At 41.4% G+C, this 19,621-nt stretch overlaps 1 protein-coding gene across 1 annotated transcript in view; it reads right to left on the reverse strand.

Moving 5' to 3' along the window:
• Positions 1–184: 184 nt before the first annotated feature.
• Positions 185–19,621, reverse strand: part of galnt9 (polypeptide N-acetylgalactosaminyltransferase 9) — a 105,649-nt gene continuing 86,212 nt past the window's right edge. The window contains exons 7-11 of the mRNA XM_053869941.1: positions 19,089–19,274; positions 15,509–15,646; positions 12,088–12,183; positions 4,070–4,237; positions 185–3,279 (exon numbers count right to left, since the gene is read on the reverse strand). Of these exons, the coding sequence (XP_053725916.1) occupies positions 3,133–3,279; positions 4,070–4,237; positions 12,088–12,183; positions 15,509–15,646; positions 19,089–19,274 (735 nt within the window). The 3' untranslated portion in view covers positions 185–3,132. The remainder of the gene's footprint in view (positions 3,280–4,069; positions 4,238–12,087; positions 12,184–15,508; positions 15,647–19,088; positions 19,275–19,621) is intronic.

Raw genomic sequence — 19,621 nt, forward strand, 5'->3', positions numbered from 1 at the left:
AAGCCAACGACGGCTGAAGTGGTCGAAGAGCTGGCAGAACATCAGATAGCGCGAGCGGTTTCATCTTTGCACAACATGAAAAGGTTCGGTGTCTTGACAGAGAGCTGCTGGATTAGAAGTGGAGGGAGGAATGATGAATGAAGACGAAAATAGGTCATCATAAAAATGATTTTTATTATCCTAATCGTTGTCAGCCAGGACATATACCAATTTAGCTCACTTTTTACAGTACAATACTATCATAGGACGGCTTTATACATTGTTTTTAAATATGGATGACCTTGAAAACAGTTTGTACATGCTTGTTGGCCTGACATTCTGCGGTCAGATGAAGCAAAAAACAAAACAAAGAAAAAGAAAAAGGCACACGATTGCTCCTGTTCACTGTGAGCAACGCAGTGAAACCAAAGGAAACATCGATGGCTTGCTTGAGAGACAGTGACGCCTCTTGGTCAAGGGGTGGCAGGTTCGGAGATCACAGAGGAGAAGGACTATCAAGGATGGACAACTGATGATAACTCTCTTTGAAGTGAGTAAAAAAAACTAGATTACGGGTTTTACATGATTTTATGTTCATGTTTTTTTTCACATTACGTAAAAAATGGACAACAAGACTTCACATCCTACTCTCCATATCTCCCCATTTGTTTCAGATTCTCTTGTCATAACTCACATTAACCTCTGTAACTTTGAGTCACAGGTTGCTTGTGTGTTTACTGAAGGAAACACAAAAGCACAAATGAGCACATATGAGATAGTGATCGACAATGTGCTCACACTTTAGACTGAGGAACATATATTAACCATTAATAAGCAAATTACTTGCTTATTTGCTAGTAATAACCAGTAATTATGGTGGTGCTTAGAGCAGTGTTTTTCAACTGGTGTGACAGACTGTCAGCTGTGCCATGGGAAATGAGCCAGACATAGAGGTGGGCGATATGATGACATGAAATCATGAACAGTGAGAACGTGTTCACAATCTACCAATGTGGAGAAATTACATGGATTCGGACACATTCTATACGCTATAGATCTATGCTGATGCGTTGACCCTTCCATCCGTCACGCTAGCGGTCAAATGCACAACCTCGAGATGTTCTTAAACCTGATCCTCCTTGGTCCCGCGACACTAAAGAAACTGCGCCACAGAACTAATAGAGCGGCTAACGTGACGTCTCACTTCACTTCACTTTATTGATGCTCATTGTCCATCAAAGTTTGCTGAAAAGTTGGCTAAAAACTAAATGCAGAATCAAACAAATTTGCTCCAAAATGTGACCAGATAAAGAATTATTGTTGTTATGACGCTGAGGCAGAGGATGTTTTTGATTTGTCAAAACATTTGTCAGGTCATTCCCCAAACTAAAATAAAATCATACTTAAGAAATTGTGATAAATTCAAGATATTAAGTCATTTAAAGTAAATAAATAAATCATGATATATTTCCGCCATATTGCCAGCCCCTTTCTGGAGTCTTTTTTTTTTTTTTTTTAACAATACATTGTCTACTATAGGTTTTTGCAAATAGCATGGCAAACTAGCCAAGTGTCAAGAGCTACATTTTTTCACAAATTAAAATTAAATTAAAATTATTTTTTACAGGACTTCCAACCAAGCACAAGTGTACTTTGGCCGATGTTCCTTTGGTGATGTGCCTGACAGAAAAACACCGGCTTAGAGTGACTTTCTGTGACCATTCCTGGGAAATATACAGCCAGGCTTAACAACAAAAGTTTATGAGTAATAACAAGTTGATATGCTGCTAATACACTTATAGATAGGTAGTTTACTTATGGTAATACATGTTCCCTCATCTAACGTGTAACCCATAACAAAAATAACAATAAATTAAGCAATAAATTACCCTCTTCAGAACCGTGCCTTTGGGCCCATCGAAAAAAGACCTCACTTTTGTATCACAACACCTCGTGCCTGAGCATGATGGTTGCCTCATGAGAGAGTTTCTTTTCTAACTTTCTAGCTGCCATTGATGTGTGATGTCAGAAAGCACCAAACATGGCTCTAATACAATCTGGCACACCGATGCTTTCGAGAGGCACTCGGATCATTACTCTTACAGGGCCGGTCTACTGCGGGAGGCTGGTGCCGCAAACCGGTGGGGTGGAGGAGTGAACTGCTGTGAGGAGGAGGATGGCTAAATCTCAAAATCACATCTTGGATTGTCAGGAATATACGGCTAGCAGGCCTCCGAAAGTGTAGAAAAACACCTGCATTCAGCAAAAGCAGTCACTCGAACACATTCTCGCAAAGCTTCGGCAATACATGTCCTAAATTTGAGGTGATTTTTGGGTGTATTTCAGTTATCAATTCGGATAATATCCACCAGGGTTTTTCAAAGTCAATATTATTGTTAAACGACAGCTTTTGCATCATTTTTAAAGATGAACTAAATCATATTTTAATGTAAATTAATGAATATCTTTTTCGGAAAAATTCAGAAAACCTGATGAGTTTGAATCCGCCATCTCAACCCAGGCTTGTTTTTTTACGACTTCAACAATGACCATTTGAATCTATTGCATTTCTGAGGGAAACTGAATTATTAGTCTTTTCTCTCTCTGATTGTCCTCCATCCTCATCATACAAACTCCAAACTGAAATTCAAATATGTCGCCCCCAACTCTCTTTCACACATGAGTGGCGACTTTCCAGTCGTTCGTTTGACAAGGTGTCCGCAGCGATTTATCAATTCACAGGACAAAACTGTCACTTTGATGTGGAGGTTGACGGTGATTACATCTCTTAAATTTGCTCAGACGGCCACAGAAATCAAACGAAAACACTCACTGGTCTGTTAAACTCTAAGAGCTTTACAGTAGAAACAGAAGGATTTAAGCAGCTTCGCGACTGCGCTCGTGTCTCTGTTGTTTACATGTGGATGAAATGTGGGTCACTGCGAACAGCATCACAGCACTGTGAAGTCACTGCTGAGCACATGGATTGAGCGTATTATTCTTTAAGACTCTGTTGTGGGGCCGTGAGGCCTGAGGCGAGCTCAGCGTGCCGTCGGCTTGGCAATGTCACATACTAGCAACAGTTGGCCCCTTAGCAGGGCGCAGGTTGAGATCCAAGCGAGGCTTGAAACCCCGCCCTCTCTGCCTCAGGCTTCAGTGCCTCGGATGTTTAATCCAGTTTCGTATTATCCACTTCTGTCCAGAGCATCTTTGCACCACCAGCCGCAGGCCAAAGTTGGCGTCTTTGGACATCTCCACTTCCAGACAACGACCAGTGTCCCGGCTGATGATTGGACCGTTCTGCAGAAATACAGAGCAGAAGGTCGACTTAAATCTCCCACCTTTAAAATATATATACAGTGGTACCTCGGTTCTCGACCACAATCCGTTCCAGACGGCCGTTCGAGAAGCGATTTGTTCGAAATCTTTTTCCCATTACAATGAATGCAAAAAGAAATGATGCGTTCCAAGCCTTAAAATAGTCTTTTGTAGGAGTGAATGTAGAGTGTCTGCTGCAGGTGCGCTGTTCCTCTATGTGTTTGGCCGCTGCATGTGGGAGGGGTTGCCGAGTGAGTGAGGTCTCTCCAGAAGTGAAGAGGTGCCCGGTGCGTGTCCAGCTCTGAATGTGCGCTTCTGTGCAGTTTGGCTGTGACAAAGTCATAAACCAAGTCACGCTCTGCCCCAGACTCGCCTCATCCCTGTCCCAGCTCCAGCCCACAACAGGACATCAAACCCTGGAGGAGAGGAGCGGAGAGAGAGCACCTCCCTTGTGACACTCTACCACGGTTTTACACCTCAATATGAAGAAAAAAAAGCCAGTAAATGTAGCTCACGGGACACGTCTGCATACAGAGGCTGCGTTATACACAATAACAAAGCGCGTCGTGGGTCAGCTGATCGGTCTGCGCACGTTATGTTTTTTCCGGCTTTTTTCGGGGGCGTTCGAGTTCTGGATTTTCATTTGAAATCCGAAGCAAAAAAATCTTTGCTCGAATTCCGGGACGTTCGAAAACCGAGGTACCACTGTATTACAGTGTAGTACGCCCTTCTCCTCAAAGTATTACTGCTAAATCTGAGAAAGTTCTCTCACCTGTGTGAAGTCCCAGAGTCTCTGAGAAATTCTTGAAACCGCTTCACACTTTTTCAAACTCGGAGTACGCCCTCGTCCGTCATCAACCAGGCATTTTGTATCAGGCAGGAAAGTGGTGGAGCCCAGGGGACCAAGCTGGAGAAGCCCCTCGGTGGAATAGCGGGCGAGCTGAAACACAGATAACAAATTTTGGTGTGTTATTTGCCTCGAGTGAGAGAGCGGCAATCACAGCAACCTCTTCTTTGTGGAGAAGGAAAACACAGCCAGAGTGTGTGAATCACCAACAATGATGCTCACAAATCTGCTTGGATAGGCTCTCAGCCGAGTGGCAGAGCTGAAAAGGCACTTTTTTCCTCGTGTCCCACAGGCAGTATGCAATGAATAGGACGCTGTTTCACCCGAAGTACAATGATTTATATTTCATAGGTGACTGCTGTTGCAAACTCTGGACAGTCATATCAGGAAAAATAACCATGGTTAATCCAAAAATGATAAGTAAAATGCTCCTTTGACAAGGAATTAAATGTACCAAATGGTTTTACGTTGGCATTGTGAGGTGTGGGGCAGTGACTCAGCGCCCCCTACGCACCAGCTGCTACTGATCATCCATGTCTATGATTTCAATTTACATAACAATTCTCTTTACGGTAATGATAGTGAAAATCAATGGAATAGGCCACATATCTGAAGCCTGGATTTGACTCAAAGGAACTGGTCCTACATGAGCTAAAATGACCTGGAGGATTCTTTAAATGTCCCACTCCCACAGATATATGTGGCAGATAAAAAAGGAGCTCATGTCATCTGACTTTATAAACCACAGCCCAAAACAACCTTCACGATGGAACAGTCAACATCAAAAATTATAGTCTCATAATGTTGACACACCTCAAAATCCTTGGCTGCAAAAACACCAAATCCTTACTTCTAGACCATCCGTGAGTTGTCAAGCCTCTAAAACAATACGGAATGAACAATAAAAATACATTTTCGTTCCATGTTGCGCTGTGTTTTATCAAGTCATGTGGGAGTTTTGTGTTGCTAGTTCAGATGGGAGCATGGCGCGTGAGCTGCCGTGGAGAAGCCAAACAAGTCACTGACAAATCCTTCAAAGCTTTCATTCACATTTCACAATCTGTACATTGTTTTTTTAATTTATTTGAACTCAGCGGAACTCGACTTCAAATGTTTCAGTTTACTTGTTTTTAGTGAAATATTCTCACATATTTCTGCTGCCTGTAATTTACCAAAACATCCGTTTGATCATTAAAACAAAAGTATAATGTTGAGTTCAGTCAATAGAGTACTGAGTGTATGACATATTTCATGAGTAAAATATGCCACCAATGATAAATAAAAAGCCTAAAATTAAATAGTATTTTAATAAAAGGAATGCTGTGGTGTATAAATAATATTTTCTACTTTTATTTATATATGGCAACCCAATGATATGAATGAATAAAGAAAGTGAAAATGATCACTGACTGGAATATTAGTGAATTTAAACTATATCTCCGCTTCTAGTGCTAAAAATGGGTCATATATTTGTATATATTTATATTTTTGGGCTAAATTGTGAACGTGTTGGTTCTATTGGCTCAAAGTTTTTGTGTCTCCAAAGCCTTTACCCAAAAAACAAAAACAGGCTCTACGACAAACGCGTCTCAACCTCCATCCACACAGTGGCAGTGTTTCCGTGCTGAAGACTAAACTTAAATGTGTCGCCAAAGAATTGCAAAATGATAGGATAATGAAGGAAAACTATTGATGCAGAAGAAAGGCTGTTCAACAAACGATGAGGATCCAAACATATGGTTGTGCTTCAAAGATGCTAAACAGATAATATCCTGTTATCAGTCATTGCTCATGAGGAACGAGTGCCACATGCATTTAGATACAAAAAACTGGAGTGACTCAGAAATGCAGGAAATGAAGCATCATTTTTATTTCATGTTTTCTCCTACAACAACTTACTATTGGATCCCAGTCAAGCTGTACTGACTTTGTTTTATTAAAGCTGCGAACTATGTTCAGTGCAAATGTATCTTTAGTCACTGAAATGTTCCGGCAAATAACATGTAAGTCGTATTACAGGTAGTGTGTCATCTTGTCCACACATGCCAAAATAGCAGAGACTCATTGTGAGACCAAAAAATACCAGAACAATGGAGTCAGCAAATTGTGAATCTTGGCTCCAAGTGTAAGCGCTCCAAGTACTTGACAGTATTTCATTGTTGCATGTGCACTCCAACAAACTGAACTGGAGCTCCACCAGAACGAAAATATAAGCCTCCACAAGAGAGTCCCGTCTGCGAGCCGTATCCATTACGCAAGGATACAGCACAGATATCATTCATTATTTATCTGACTGGGAGAAAATGATATGCCAGAGCTGGGGGTTGATCGGCTGTATGACAGCCGCGCACACACATGCACACACACAGACGCGTGTCAGTGTAGGCTCACCAAAGAGCAGCGGCTGCTTTGCTACTGACGTCTCTGTAACGGAAGGCTTCAGAATCCAGTCTGCTGGAGAGCTGCCACGTGAACAATGACTCGTTGGATGCTTCATTGATATGGTAACTAAGTCATCTGCTGCCAAACTTTCCCCCGTGAGGCGCTTACATTTTTTCAGGAAATAGATGCAGAAATTGATTTTCTCAAAGTGTAACAAAATCTGCCAAACCTTTTGCAAATGCAGGTCAACGAGAGTGTCGTCTCTTTGGATTAGTAAGTGAATGCGGATACATCATTATGAATGAGGATACATGACTCAGCCAGTGTCAAAGTCAAATGAGAGGCTCGCACGAAAATACGCCTCTCAGACTTCATGTTTTTATCAGTTCTACTCAGCATATAACGGGAATTATGGCTGTGATGAATGAAGAATTTGAGTTTCTCACAGCAGTGTTTCGCAGCGATACCCACAGCAGGCGACTACTGAACACGTACAAGACTGTTAACTGTACTCGTGGAGGGATCAATATATTCTACTTATCATTACTGGTAGTGCACTGCTTATTTAAAGTCCCATGTATAATTCACAGCAGGGGCGTGGCCCACCCGAGGGGCCAAGCCGAATTCATTTTGAAAACACATTCAGGAATAGCATGTGTTAACAAGAACAACTCGCATAGACAAAAACAATTCATCCACATAAACATCCCTGAAAATCACCACATCTGTAAACAATGATGCTGCAATGAGGAGCATGTGCTGGAAGAGTCAAGGTCGAGTTTTCAAGTTAAGTTTTTCATCATTAAAAAAAATGTATTGTTGATGATAACGCTCCGTACTTTTTTGTCGCTATGAAGTGGAAGCAGTGCCACCAAGTGGAGGGAGGCTTATTCATTGCACTGTGGGAAATCCAGCTCTAGTTTAGTCAGACTTTCTTACAGTCAACAAAATGTTTTGTTGTATCACTTTGCTCTTTGGAGTTGTGAGTCACTTACAAAAAGAAGAGGAACGACTCCTCCTTGAGAGCAAAGGACATGGAATCGGTTTTGCTTCTGGTATTGGCCTATGGATAGATACTCTACTCTACATATTGAATGCACCACAACATGAATTCTGAAATGACAAATACTATATTAGAAGTAGAAATAGCAGATTATATTATATATTATATATTATTTTATGTGTTTGAGAAATCTATATAATGGAAGACTTCGACCGCGATGCAAAGTCTGTTAGCAAAATAACCCAATAGCAGATGAACAGATCTCACTGAAATTTTCATCATTTTTTGCAGTCAATCTTATTTCAAATGGTGAAATGGCGCTGAATTATATATACTCAGTGTAGAGGGAAAATATTTGGGTTAAAATAAAGGTGCTGCTTTGCAGTGACTTGAACTTTCCAAGCAGTTTTAGAGATTGAGATGTAAACACTTTACACTCTCTACACATGTGACACTTTAAACTTGTTTTCAAAAGTCAGTCTGTTGCTGTCCAGGCGGCCTGAAGAACAATTCTTCATGGACTTTTGGTTTGCATCTTTCATGATTTACCCGCAGTGTCGACTGGCACAAGGAAAATCACATATAATCCTCACTAATATCTTCTGCGGCTGGGTCTCTCAGCTCTGCTGCTGCTGCTGCATTTGAAACAGAAGCCTATCAAACAGTAGAAATAGCAGATTATATTATATATTATATATTATTTTCTGCGTTTGAGAAATCTGTATAATGGAAGATTTCGACCTCCATGCTGCGATGCAAAGTCTGTTAGCAAAATACCCCAATAGCAGATGAACAGATCTGTGTGTGACACTTTAAACTTCTTCTCAAAAGTCAGTCTGTTGTTGTCCAAGTGGCCTGATGAACAATTCTTCATGGACTTTTGGTTTGCATCTTCCTGTAAGCTGATTTACCCGCAGTGTCAACTGGCACAAGGAGAATCATATATAATCCTCCCTAATATCTTCTGCGGCTGGGTCTCTCAGCTCCGCTCCTGCTGCTGCATTTGAAACAGAAGCGTATCAAACAATTAACAACCCAGCCAAGTCTATTAACCTTTGCTTCAGCAGTCATATTAGATGGCTAATTGCGTTGCTTCCAGAATGTTTATCAGTCTGCATGTTCACGGTTCATCGCTGTGACAATGCAGGCGTGTTTTGAAGCGTGTTTTCATGCCTGTTCTCCTCATTTGGGCTATGTTTCTCAACCACAGATACAGATAGATGAGGGCAAACACTCAAGAAAGGGCTCGGTCTGCAGTGTAAGACCCTGGACATGCTGTCTCCACGCAGCGGAAGGTGCAGTCTGGGACCAGACAGTTTCACAAGCCTGGAGTGGAGCGGATGTTATTCTGGGCTGCACATGGCTTCAGCTATTCTCTGCCAAGAGCACTGTGTTGTGGCTTTTAGTTCAAACACATTCATTATTGATAATAACGGGTCCGTCGGATTACAACGCAGTGCTTTTCATTTTCCAAACAAACAACTTTAAAAGGTTTTTTTCTTCGCAGTATTTCAGATGGATTAAATGTACCGGTATATCCATAAAATATGGCAAGTTTTCGATCAGAATATTAGAATTATAGAGGCAAATGTAACATGTCAGAATAAAAAGAAAATGGTACCTGGATGTACCTGGATGCGAACACCTCTAATGCATCGGTTCTTAACCTTTTTGATCTCGGGGCCCATCTTTGCCTGAACAAATGGGCCCGGGGCCATTCAAGTAATAGAACTCATTTATTACTCTTGATTTCATTTGTGATCAAGAACCATATTTAATCTACTTACACGTAAACAACCAAACATGTAAACAAACAAACAAACCAAAACCTTGTGAAATGACATGAAACCACGTGATCATCACAAAGATATTTATTTGCCATCGAAAATTCCAACCAGCAACAAAAGCATCAAATCTACTTAAATTTACTTCCTCAATTTTACGAAAGAAAAAAAGAAAAAAATACCCTTGATGCAACCCGTTGAGAAAATTGAAAAAAAAACCCTGAATAGAATTCAGAATAAAATGAATTTAATTAAACCATCTCTAAATACTATGAAATAAAAATAATATATTTTCTTTTAACTCCAATGAAGTTATAAGTGAAGTCTAAATAAAAGTATCGCCATTTCAAAACTGCTTCAACAGATGCTTTCATGAACAGTTTTTACTGTTGGGCTGCACTGTTGGGCTACAGGCACAAACACAAAAACATTGTGCAGCCCTGTAGGAGGCGCTAGCGCCCCGGCCCTATGGTCAAGAATCACTGCTCTAATGGACTTTGCTAAGGGCTTATCCCTTATAAGCTATCACCTTTGCCCTGACAGTTTTGTTTGCAAAGTTTTATATGTGTGACATGACCACGGGATTCCATACCTGCAGCGCAGAGGTCAGGTGGGAGGGTTTTCTCATGGTTACGTTCATGGTGAGTTCTGTGCACCAGCTAGGGGGTGAATCATTCTTAAGGCCTTCGCTTCGCTTCGAGGAGCAAGGACGAAATAGAAATAATAGTTCCCTGGATGTAACACCGGATCTATGAATACAGGCAAAGACCTTTAACTGTTCGCCCAGCGTGGACTTCACTCCGTTTCTGTGTTTCAAAAAGGGACGACGTACAGGAGCAGAGGGCTCATAAAGTGTAAGTGGCTACCTCTACTCCCAGTTGGGTGGATAGTATATAAAGATATTTCAGGCCAAAGGCGGTGGCAAATCTATCATGTCAGAATCAAAGGAAATGGTAACTGAGTCACCAATAGGAGAGCAAGCTCTCTGGGTAATTTATAGCTACAAAGAAGGTTGAGTCGCTGCATACAAAGCTTTTACTGCCATCCCCTGGAAGTACTATACATATATTCCTGGCAAAAAAGAAAAAAAAATCTATTTCCATAAATGGAAGCAAGGTTAAAAGCAATACATAATCACAACGTCCTACGGAATCAAATTTGTCTTCTTCACTTTGATGTCAGGCCGCGCTGTAATCTGATGATGCAGAGACAGAAATGTATTTGTTTATTTCTCCAGGGGGATCTGGGTTTAAAGGATTCAGAGGAGCTTTATATCACTGGACACGCGGAGCATGCAGACAGGCAGGGCGGCCTCATTCTTCCCCATACTCAATCACAACTGACTTTCTCCGGAGCGGTTAGAAGGAGTGGAAAACAACAATTAGCAATCATCTTTGATTTCACGGGGATGCAAATGAGGAAATGTCAGCGTTGTGTTCCAACACTGCTGATTTCGCACATCGCTTGTTCAGCGAAAGGTTATGTTTACCGCCACCTCTCTGGAGTTTTCTGGTTTTCCGGCACCCACCTGCAAGTGACCCAGTTTTTAGCCGTGCCATTTTCATATGCTTTGTTTAAGCGCAGTGAAACATCCGGTGGTGTTAAGGGTATGTTGTGGAACCATTTGACCTGTATCATTAGGGTTACAATGATAACTTGTTTTTCAGTACCAATGGAATGTTGAACAGATATCCACCCACTCTGTATTCCAAATACGTCAGAGATGGTACCCTTGTCGCGAAAACAGGAATGTCTGTTTTGTCTGGAGATGCCAGAAGCTCTTGTGATTCAGCCAGGAGGCCAAAGGTGGACATGCATGTTTGTGACGATGTATCTGGTCCAAGGAACGCCCTTTATCCAGCCCCTACTTAATGTGTTTGTACTTTGAACAATTTGATACTGAGCGATGTCAAGCGATGAGATAATGTTACGTTGATGTGGAATAAAACAAAGCTTGTATCCCACTACTTCTGTGGTTTCTTCTGCTCCCGACTCGACGTTGTTTAACTGCAGGAAAATGCATGTTCAATGTATCGACATTATGAGCAGAATGTTTGGATAATCTGATCTGATCTGATCTGATCTGATAGATGAAGTAAACTGACTCTACCTTGATAGCGAAAATATGTCAAACTAAAATACCCCGTCTTGCATGTGAGTAGTGAGTGTAAGAAAGTCTGCTTTATCATTGTTTAACACATAGATACTTGGATATGCTGCTACATTTGTGACGCCCGTTTTTATGTTTTTCTTTTTATGTGCTGGAGTTATTTTGTCGACAAAGGGAGTGGACTGGACTGACCGCATAATGTTTTAAAATGATGGTTCTATATTGTTCAAACGGCATCACAATATGTTGCAGCGTATCGTATCGAGATACGTATCGTATCGCAAGGGACCTGCCAATACGCAGCCCTACATGTGAGCGCTGAATGTGTGAGAATAGAGAGCCGGTACTGAAACTAGGCGCCGAATGGTGGTGCGCCCTTTTATCCTCACTTTTACTGAGTACTTTTGTGGCATTAATGCCACAAAACATCCAAAGTTCGGCACGCATGTCTAGTCGAGTTCCATTATGAAGCTGTCGCCAACAAAAGTCACAGTTGCCTGCAACACTACATTAGCTAGACTGCTATTTATATCCCGTTGGATTGAAATCTAATTTAGGTTTGGCGGTAATCCAGTCAGTTTTTGGAGAAGAACAACAGCATATTGTCACCAAAAGTGAATTTTACTGACTTCTGCCTTGTAGCAGTGAAGAATATGCATCTAACCTGGGAGGACATTCCGTGGCAGGGGTAGAGGATGGCCTTGTCGTCGTCTTCTGACCCTTGATCCAGGCAGTAGCCGCTGGCCTTGCTGTTCCTCACCTGAAAATCAAAAAGGCGGTGTTTAGAAGACCTCACCAAAAATGACATTGTTATGAAGGAACTCAAATTCCAGTACCCAAATGCCGTTTTTATGTTGTTTGCTGCAGCTGTCCTGATGCGGTCATTCTAAATCTCAGTTCCTGTCACGCTACTGCAGACCACTGTACCAAATACATCACAGCCTTTCAAGTCATCTTTGGACAGACTCCGTTAAAGTAATGTTTCTGGCCCGTGGCAAGTTTTGTCAAATGTAGTCTTGGAGAACGGAATAGACGCAGCTCAGCATTATCCTCACTCTTTAAACGTCCTCGTCCTCGCACACACCGTCTGACTGACTGATGGTGTCGCAGCTGCCCTGGTTTGGAAAAATCAAAGACGCCACACTTTGTCACCTCAGCTAACTTCCATTTAAATAGCAGTGATGCCTTTGAACTACTTCTGAAAAGCACTTCAAGTTTGACAAGTTGCACTTTCTTGAGAGTGTTTAAACTGCAGATTAGCGGATATATTTTCATACTGGATATAGTGGTGCAGTGAACAATCCCTCTTCGGCTTCGCCTGTCCTGAACTCGAGACTCAGACCCACTAACTGAGCATTCCGTGTATAGATGTTTTAAAAGAAGTGCATTGAAGACTTAAGAAAAAGTTGGCAGCCACTCTCAAAAAGCAATTATTGAACGAGCAGTAAAAATCCTTTCAGGCACTCATGCAATGAACCATAGGACTCGGCTAAGGTGTTCCTTGAGTCCTTTGATGAGTCCCTGAGACTTGGGACTGGGTAAGTTAAACACAACGTGATGGCCACTGACGGCTGCACTACTCTGAGCTACTGTCTTTTGCATCAGGGCAAGTTATTCTTACAGATCTATTGTTGTACATTTTGCTCTTCTTAAGAGCCTTTAACCTTCCACCCGTGAGGATGAATTGCTTCAACAACTTTGGACCACAAGGGGCAGTAGAACGCAGCTCGCATGAAGTCGACTAACCACTTGATTTATCAGGGATGTTACAGAACAGCAACATCACTGGACGTAAATAGAGGCGTGGGACGCCACACACTGCTGTGGACCATAAAGAGTCAACAAGTCTGAATAGAATCTCTAATATATTCTCTACATCAATGGTGGCAACTTTTCAGCCTGCTACCCCCAAAATAAAGTTGCCCACAGGGAGGTAAATGTACAGATATACACTTGAGATTATGGAAGATGTTTTACTTTAAATACACTACTAATTCATATGTGTATTGCCGGAATATTATCCAGCCATGAATCATTATGCAATATTGAGTAGTGTCCTGTTATGACTATCCATATTTTACCTTAGAATAGTCACCGAAACTACTATCTATAATATATCTATCTATAACTACACCATAGTTACAAGTATTAACTGAGTATTAACGTAAATAAACAAGTCCATTAATAGTTAATATGTGTTAATATAATATGTGTTTAATAATAAATATGTAAAACATGCAGATTGATGGGGGGACTTATGCTCTATACATAGTACATTCCATTCTTTTCATGCTAAAAATAGAAATCTATTTTGAATGAACGTCTTTAGATAAAAAATAAGGTCCGCTATTGTGTGTTCAGTAGTTAAGGTGTTGAAGATTTTGGGCTGCAATTCAAATGGTCAAAGTGCATTTTAGATTGGGAAAAAAAAGGTTATTGAGAATGAATTTTCATTACATCTACTGATGCCGTAACAATGACATCACAGGACACATTGTAGTACAACTGTCGTTACCGGAAAAAAGGGTCCTCACAAAGACATTGATGAAATTCCTCTCACTCTACAGATTCCTGGTCACCCTCAGCCACCTCATCTGATGTCTATTACATGTCTATTACAAGCTGAGGTGAAGACAGTGACATCCCAGCAGTTGGGGGGATCTAATATGCACTGACTTAAATGAGCATAGTCTGTCACTGCTTCTATACGAGTCAACAGTATCGTGGTAAGAATCTGCAATGATAAAGTACCAACCTTAAATCATGTTTATTTTATCATGAGCATGTTCAAGCTAAACACTTTGACTGAATGAAAAATCTAACTGGAGCTGCAAAATATCAGCCTGGACACATAAACAAAGGTTAGTACGCTAGAATCAGAATCAGAAAAAACTTTAACCATCCCCGAGGGGCAACTAAGGTGCAACAGCTGAGCAGCCTGGCAAGTCATTGCAAGTTACACAGTAATACAAATAAATAAAATAAAAGCATTCTTGACTAATGGATACGATTGGATAGCCACAGAATCGAAATAGCAATGTGCTCCTTCTTGTTGGTCCTCCATTTCCTGTGTGTGGATGCCTCATAAAGTCAGCCTCCTCAGACTTTACCTATCTCGTACACCCTGCCCTTCAGTGTCAAGCTCCTCCAGGACAACCCTCCAGACAATATGCAATTGATCTCAGCTGCTACTAGAGAAGCAGCATTTACTCAGCTGAATGGGAGACGGGCAGAACAATCGAGAGCGGCGGTGAAAACAAAAGAAAAAGTAACGGTTGGCGGTGAAAGTAGGGAGTAGCCGGCACAGTGACAGATGGAGGGCATCTGCCTTTTCCTTATTCCCTCCACCAAGAAGGTCATGTGAACGTCACTGCTGATCTGGTTGTGTGTCAGCAACAGAAATCCTGATAATAAAGCCCAGAAGATCTGTCTTTGACAGATCTTAAGGTCAATTTACTACTGCATAATTCAATATTATAACACCATGAATAAATCATGAATTATAAATATTATAAATACTATATTATAAAATATTATCCATACTATAAAACAAAAATAAATAAATAAATATAATAATAAAATAAAGGTTAGTAAACAGGCTTGACAGAAATCTGCACTCTCTGTGTGCTTTTCTACAGTAATTTTACCTGTGAAACCACAGCAACCGCATTGTTTCATGTTGTTGCTGCACATTTCTTTTTATGTGCCTCATGAGAGTGTTTCATTTTCGGCCTCCTCCTTCTCCACCAAGGTGTGTGGGTAAGCAGCTCTGCTCAGAACAATCAAATCGAAATGGAAAACTAATTTCCGTTAATTAAAACTCATCATGAGGAAATTGGCTCTAATTGTGTGTACACTGGGTTGCCACGGAAACAGGATGTTGTAGCTGTCAACTACAAACAAAATTTCTCTGCCTGGGGGCAGGAAATGTTGAACTTGACACGACAATGTTAACACGCGGGAAGAACATGTTTTGGCGGCAGCGATACAAGGTGATCCTTCTTTTAATCCCTCGTCCTTCAGAGGGTTTGAAGCATATTGGCGAATCAACCGCAACACATGTCAGTCACGTCCGTTGTTCTTACCTCCCCGTACGTGATGGTGTTGTTGTAAATCCGCATCTCGGGGTAGACGTGTTCAAGATACCAACGGAAATTCCGACACTGGAGTTTCTTCCTCAAGGCCAAACGCTCGGAGACGTCTCCGAAATCAACCCCTGGGTTCTGTCAAAAAAAAAAAAAAAAAAGACAGAAAAACAAAGGCGTGAACGTCTTTGCCAGCAGCTACTTGACTTAATGAAACACCCAGCGAGAACAATAGCTCCTGGAAAGAAATGGCAGAGGCGGGACTGCTGAGGTGCAGCACGGGCTCCTAATGAAGAGATGGATAGATGTGCCTGTCAAGTGGGGCCTTCATTGTTCTTTCATTAGACATGATCTGTGTTGTGCAAATTTTAATCAGCTGCTTAATTATGATCCCCAGCAGCTCGGCTTAAATGATGGAAGTGGCCTTCCAGATTGACTGGGAGAATTCCTAATAGCTGTGCTGACTTGCTGAGAAGCCTGATCTTGAGCCCGACTCTCGCACAAGAATGCAACTTCTGAACAGTGAAACACATATCATTGTCGGTGAAACAATGTTTGTGTTCTTGCGAGAATATGGTACATTTCGACTGAAGAAACGGTGAAGGAAAAGTGTTGAACATATGCTCATGAATATGGATAAAATACAGAGAATTTTCATGCACAACATGATCATGACGGAGGTAAACGTGTTTTGAATTAAAATACATTAAATTAAATAATTTAAAAGTAAACAAGTAGAGTAAGTAAACAAAACAAATTCTGATATTGTTTGGGGCCCTCTTCTTTTTTTCACATTTTAACTCGTTCAACTTTCACAATTGCAGTACTGTTGTTCTATGGCATGCTTCTTTGTGTTTTCAAAAGAGCCTCAACGATGAAGTGCTGTATTTTTATGACATTTCTGAATTATGTATGATATAGCGACATCGGCTTAGAGGCTCAAGATGTGTTGACCATATATGCGTCATGGTTCGTGCTTTTACTGTGTCACTTCCTGTGTTCTGTTCATGTTTTCCTGTTTGCTTTCTCGCTTCCTCCAGCTTCATGGCAGCGCAGCTGGTTCTCATTCCACTGATTGCCTCTGCAGAGATTTATACACCTGGAGAACCAGCATGTCCTGCCAGATGATTGTCTCTCTCTCTCTCGATTGCTCTGTTTGCCTGTGACCCTGTTTATCTCTCTGTTTTGCTCTGTGTTCATCTCCTTGTTCTATCACCTTAGTCTCTCTTCTCACTCTATCTAGCTCTCCTTTCGCTTGCTCCCTGTCTTTAGCTGCGTGTTAGCTTCCTAGAGTGTTTGTTACTCGCTACTTTAGTTCAGCCCGTTTGCTACTTATTTCCTCGGTTAGAGTGTTTGTTTTCACTTCTACCGAGCGTCTTTAGTTTTGTATTAGCCTTGTGCTTCAGGCTTGTATTTCCTACGCCTGATTTCTGTTTCAGGTTTATCCCTTCCATTCGTGTTTGTTCTCCGCGCTCCGCTTCTGGTGTCGTCGCCTTCAGTTTAGATTTCTGTCTGTGTATTATTTTGTGTTTATTGTAACAAATCTTGTGGTTAACTGTTAACCTTGCTTGTCCGAGTCCTCTGAATTCAAAGTCCTCTGCTCTTGGGTCGCCTTAGATTGGCAGTCATGACAATATGGGTGGTATCCATGCTGGTGGCTTGAGTACTGAGTGGCTAGTACGGAGGGCTTTGTTCATGCAATGTTTATTTTTTTTTATTTTTTCCAACACTGGGCATCTAAACTTGTCTTATACAGTGCTACTTTGTATGACCATTTGTATAAAAATAAATAGAAAATAAGTTGATTAAAATAATAAGTAAAATGAAAGTTTATCATTTGTAAATACATTTTGGGAAAAGACGAAATTTGTATGCAACACATTCGTGAGGGGGATTATTTTCACTTCAAAATGAAATCTTTAATAAAACAAAATAAAATGTTTTAAATTTATTCATTAACTCCAAACTCGATGAAAGAGATTTCCCACCATAATCATCCAGGATTCAGTACGAAGTCATCAAGCAGTCAAATGAAAGTGCATTAAATAATGTTTACTTTTTTCCACATGGATCTAAAAAAAATGTAAATTCCGGAGTGTTCCTGTCTTGGAACATATTGGTATTCCCATTAAAAAGAATCAGGAAGTCTTGAAAGTCTTTGCTGAAGCTTTACCTGGTACGGAATCTATTGTCGGAGTGAAGCAGCACTGGAACACTGCTGCAAACCCCCATCTTTTTGCTATGCAGACATGAAAGAACTTTTCTGGTTCTTCTTTATAAGAGTCTTAACCTGATCTTAACTCAACCAGCGAGGTCTTAGTAGCGAAAAAAATGACTTGCTCATTAAATATATGCACAGAAAAGGAATGAGCTCAGAGGGTGAGCTGAGGATTAGACATAATTTGTCTTTAGAGCGGCGCAGGGACGATGTGTGTCCTGCCGAGGACTGGGCTTTCTCTTCGTCACATACATCAAAGTTTTTAGCTCTTTGAATGTTGAAAAAGAAGTTGAGAAGTATTTTCAGCAGTACTGTATTGTGTTTTTTTCAAACCAGAATTGTAACTTCAAACTCAAATATTGTCCGTGATTGACTCGAATCTCCACGCAAAGCAAATAACATCTCTCTCACTTTTTCTCAACAACACAGGAAAAGCAGTAAAGAATCATGTTCAGAGCAGCTGAGAGCCGCTAGTCTTCGTGGTTAAGAAATTCTGATTCAAAATGGCATCCTTTGTTTGTTTGTGATGTCTATTTCTCGGGGAATGTTGGACTGTAGTGAGCGATAAATCCATGCCCCAGCGGTGTAATTGTAATATCAGCGGGAAGCTCAGTCGATAACAACAATGTGTGAATAGTGTGTTGGGGAGCAGGAAAATAGTGTGTCGTGAGTTGGGGGGGGGTGAATAGCCGCCACGATGGCAGTGTTGCATCTTTGTAATGTACTGAAAATAAGCCTCCTCCACAGGGCATGGTGTAATAATGTGCTCCACCACTGAGTTGGTAATTACACCAGATATGGGACCGGTCAGATTGGTCGGCGCCTCAATGGTTATATTTCCCTTGTTGGCGCCTCCTGCAAGCATTTATTGCCTTCTCACATTATTTGTCATGTGATGTCATCTGCATGTTGCACCGCGTTGTGATATCAGCTGCAGCGAGCGGCTTGGGCTGTGAACAAGGCTCATCCGACGTCGCTCCCCGACTCTCACTTCGCTCTGCATCTTTGAGGAGGCAATTAGGAGTCAACATTAGGGAAAATATTAAGCTCAAGTTTAATTAATGACAGAAGCTGTTTATTATTTCGCAGCCCATCTCAAGGACCCTTGGAAGCAATTAAGCTTAAGTGATGGGTATGAAAACAGACCGATAAGACTCCTCTCGCACTTGCCTGCATCGAGTGAGATGTGAGATGTTTTGTTGCTTCGCCTGTGTGAAGGTCAAGTGGGATGAAATCAGAGTTTTGGATTTGTATTGACCTGAGGCTCGGGAGACTTTGGCTGCATGTCTGAATGAGGAAGTCGGACCAGGTGAAAGAGGGTGGAAGGTTTGAAGAAGGGCAGGGATGGAGGAAGAGGCTTACATTCATGGGAATGTTCCAGGCCATGTAGACATGGGACTTGTACTCGTCCATCCACACTTCGGCGGCTCGCAGGGCGTTTCGTTTGGCGTAGTAGTCAATGTCGTTGTTGTAGGGCTTCTTGGTGCGCTCGATGTGGGCCACTCTGGCACATGGCAGGACCTCCATGCTCCCGCCACACTGCCACACCTGGAGAAGAGCAAAGACATAGAGTCAAGATTAGCCAAGTCTACGACACGACTTTGATTTTTTTTACTTCTGCTTTCCGGTCGTAAGGCTGAGGGCAACTTGAACAGGCTACCAGTTTGACCAACCACACACACACGTCTCAGGGACCCCAAGCAAACTCAACATAAGACAGCACACAGCTTGCTCTGAACTGTGACTCATAATATTATATATAATAATAATATTATATTTGAATGTATTCAGGTCAGTATAACAGATGGTGTAGTGTCGTGACGGGTGGGTTTCATGAAACAGTGTCCTGGTTTTCAGAGGCCACCACATGACACTGTCTGCAGTAAAATGTTTAG

The sequence above is a fragment of the Synchiropus splendidus genome, chromosome 7 (genome assembly GCF_027744825.2).
Source record: "Synchiropus splendidus isolate RoL2022-P1 chromosome 7, RoL_Sspl_1.0, whole genome shotgun sequence".
Lineage (NCBI taxonomy): Eukaryota > Metazoa > Chordata > Actinopteri > Syngnathiformes > Callionymidae > Synchiropus > Synchiropus splendidus.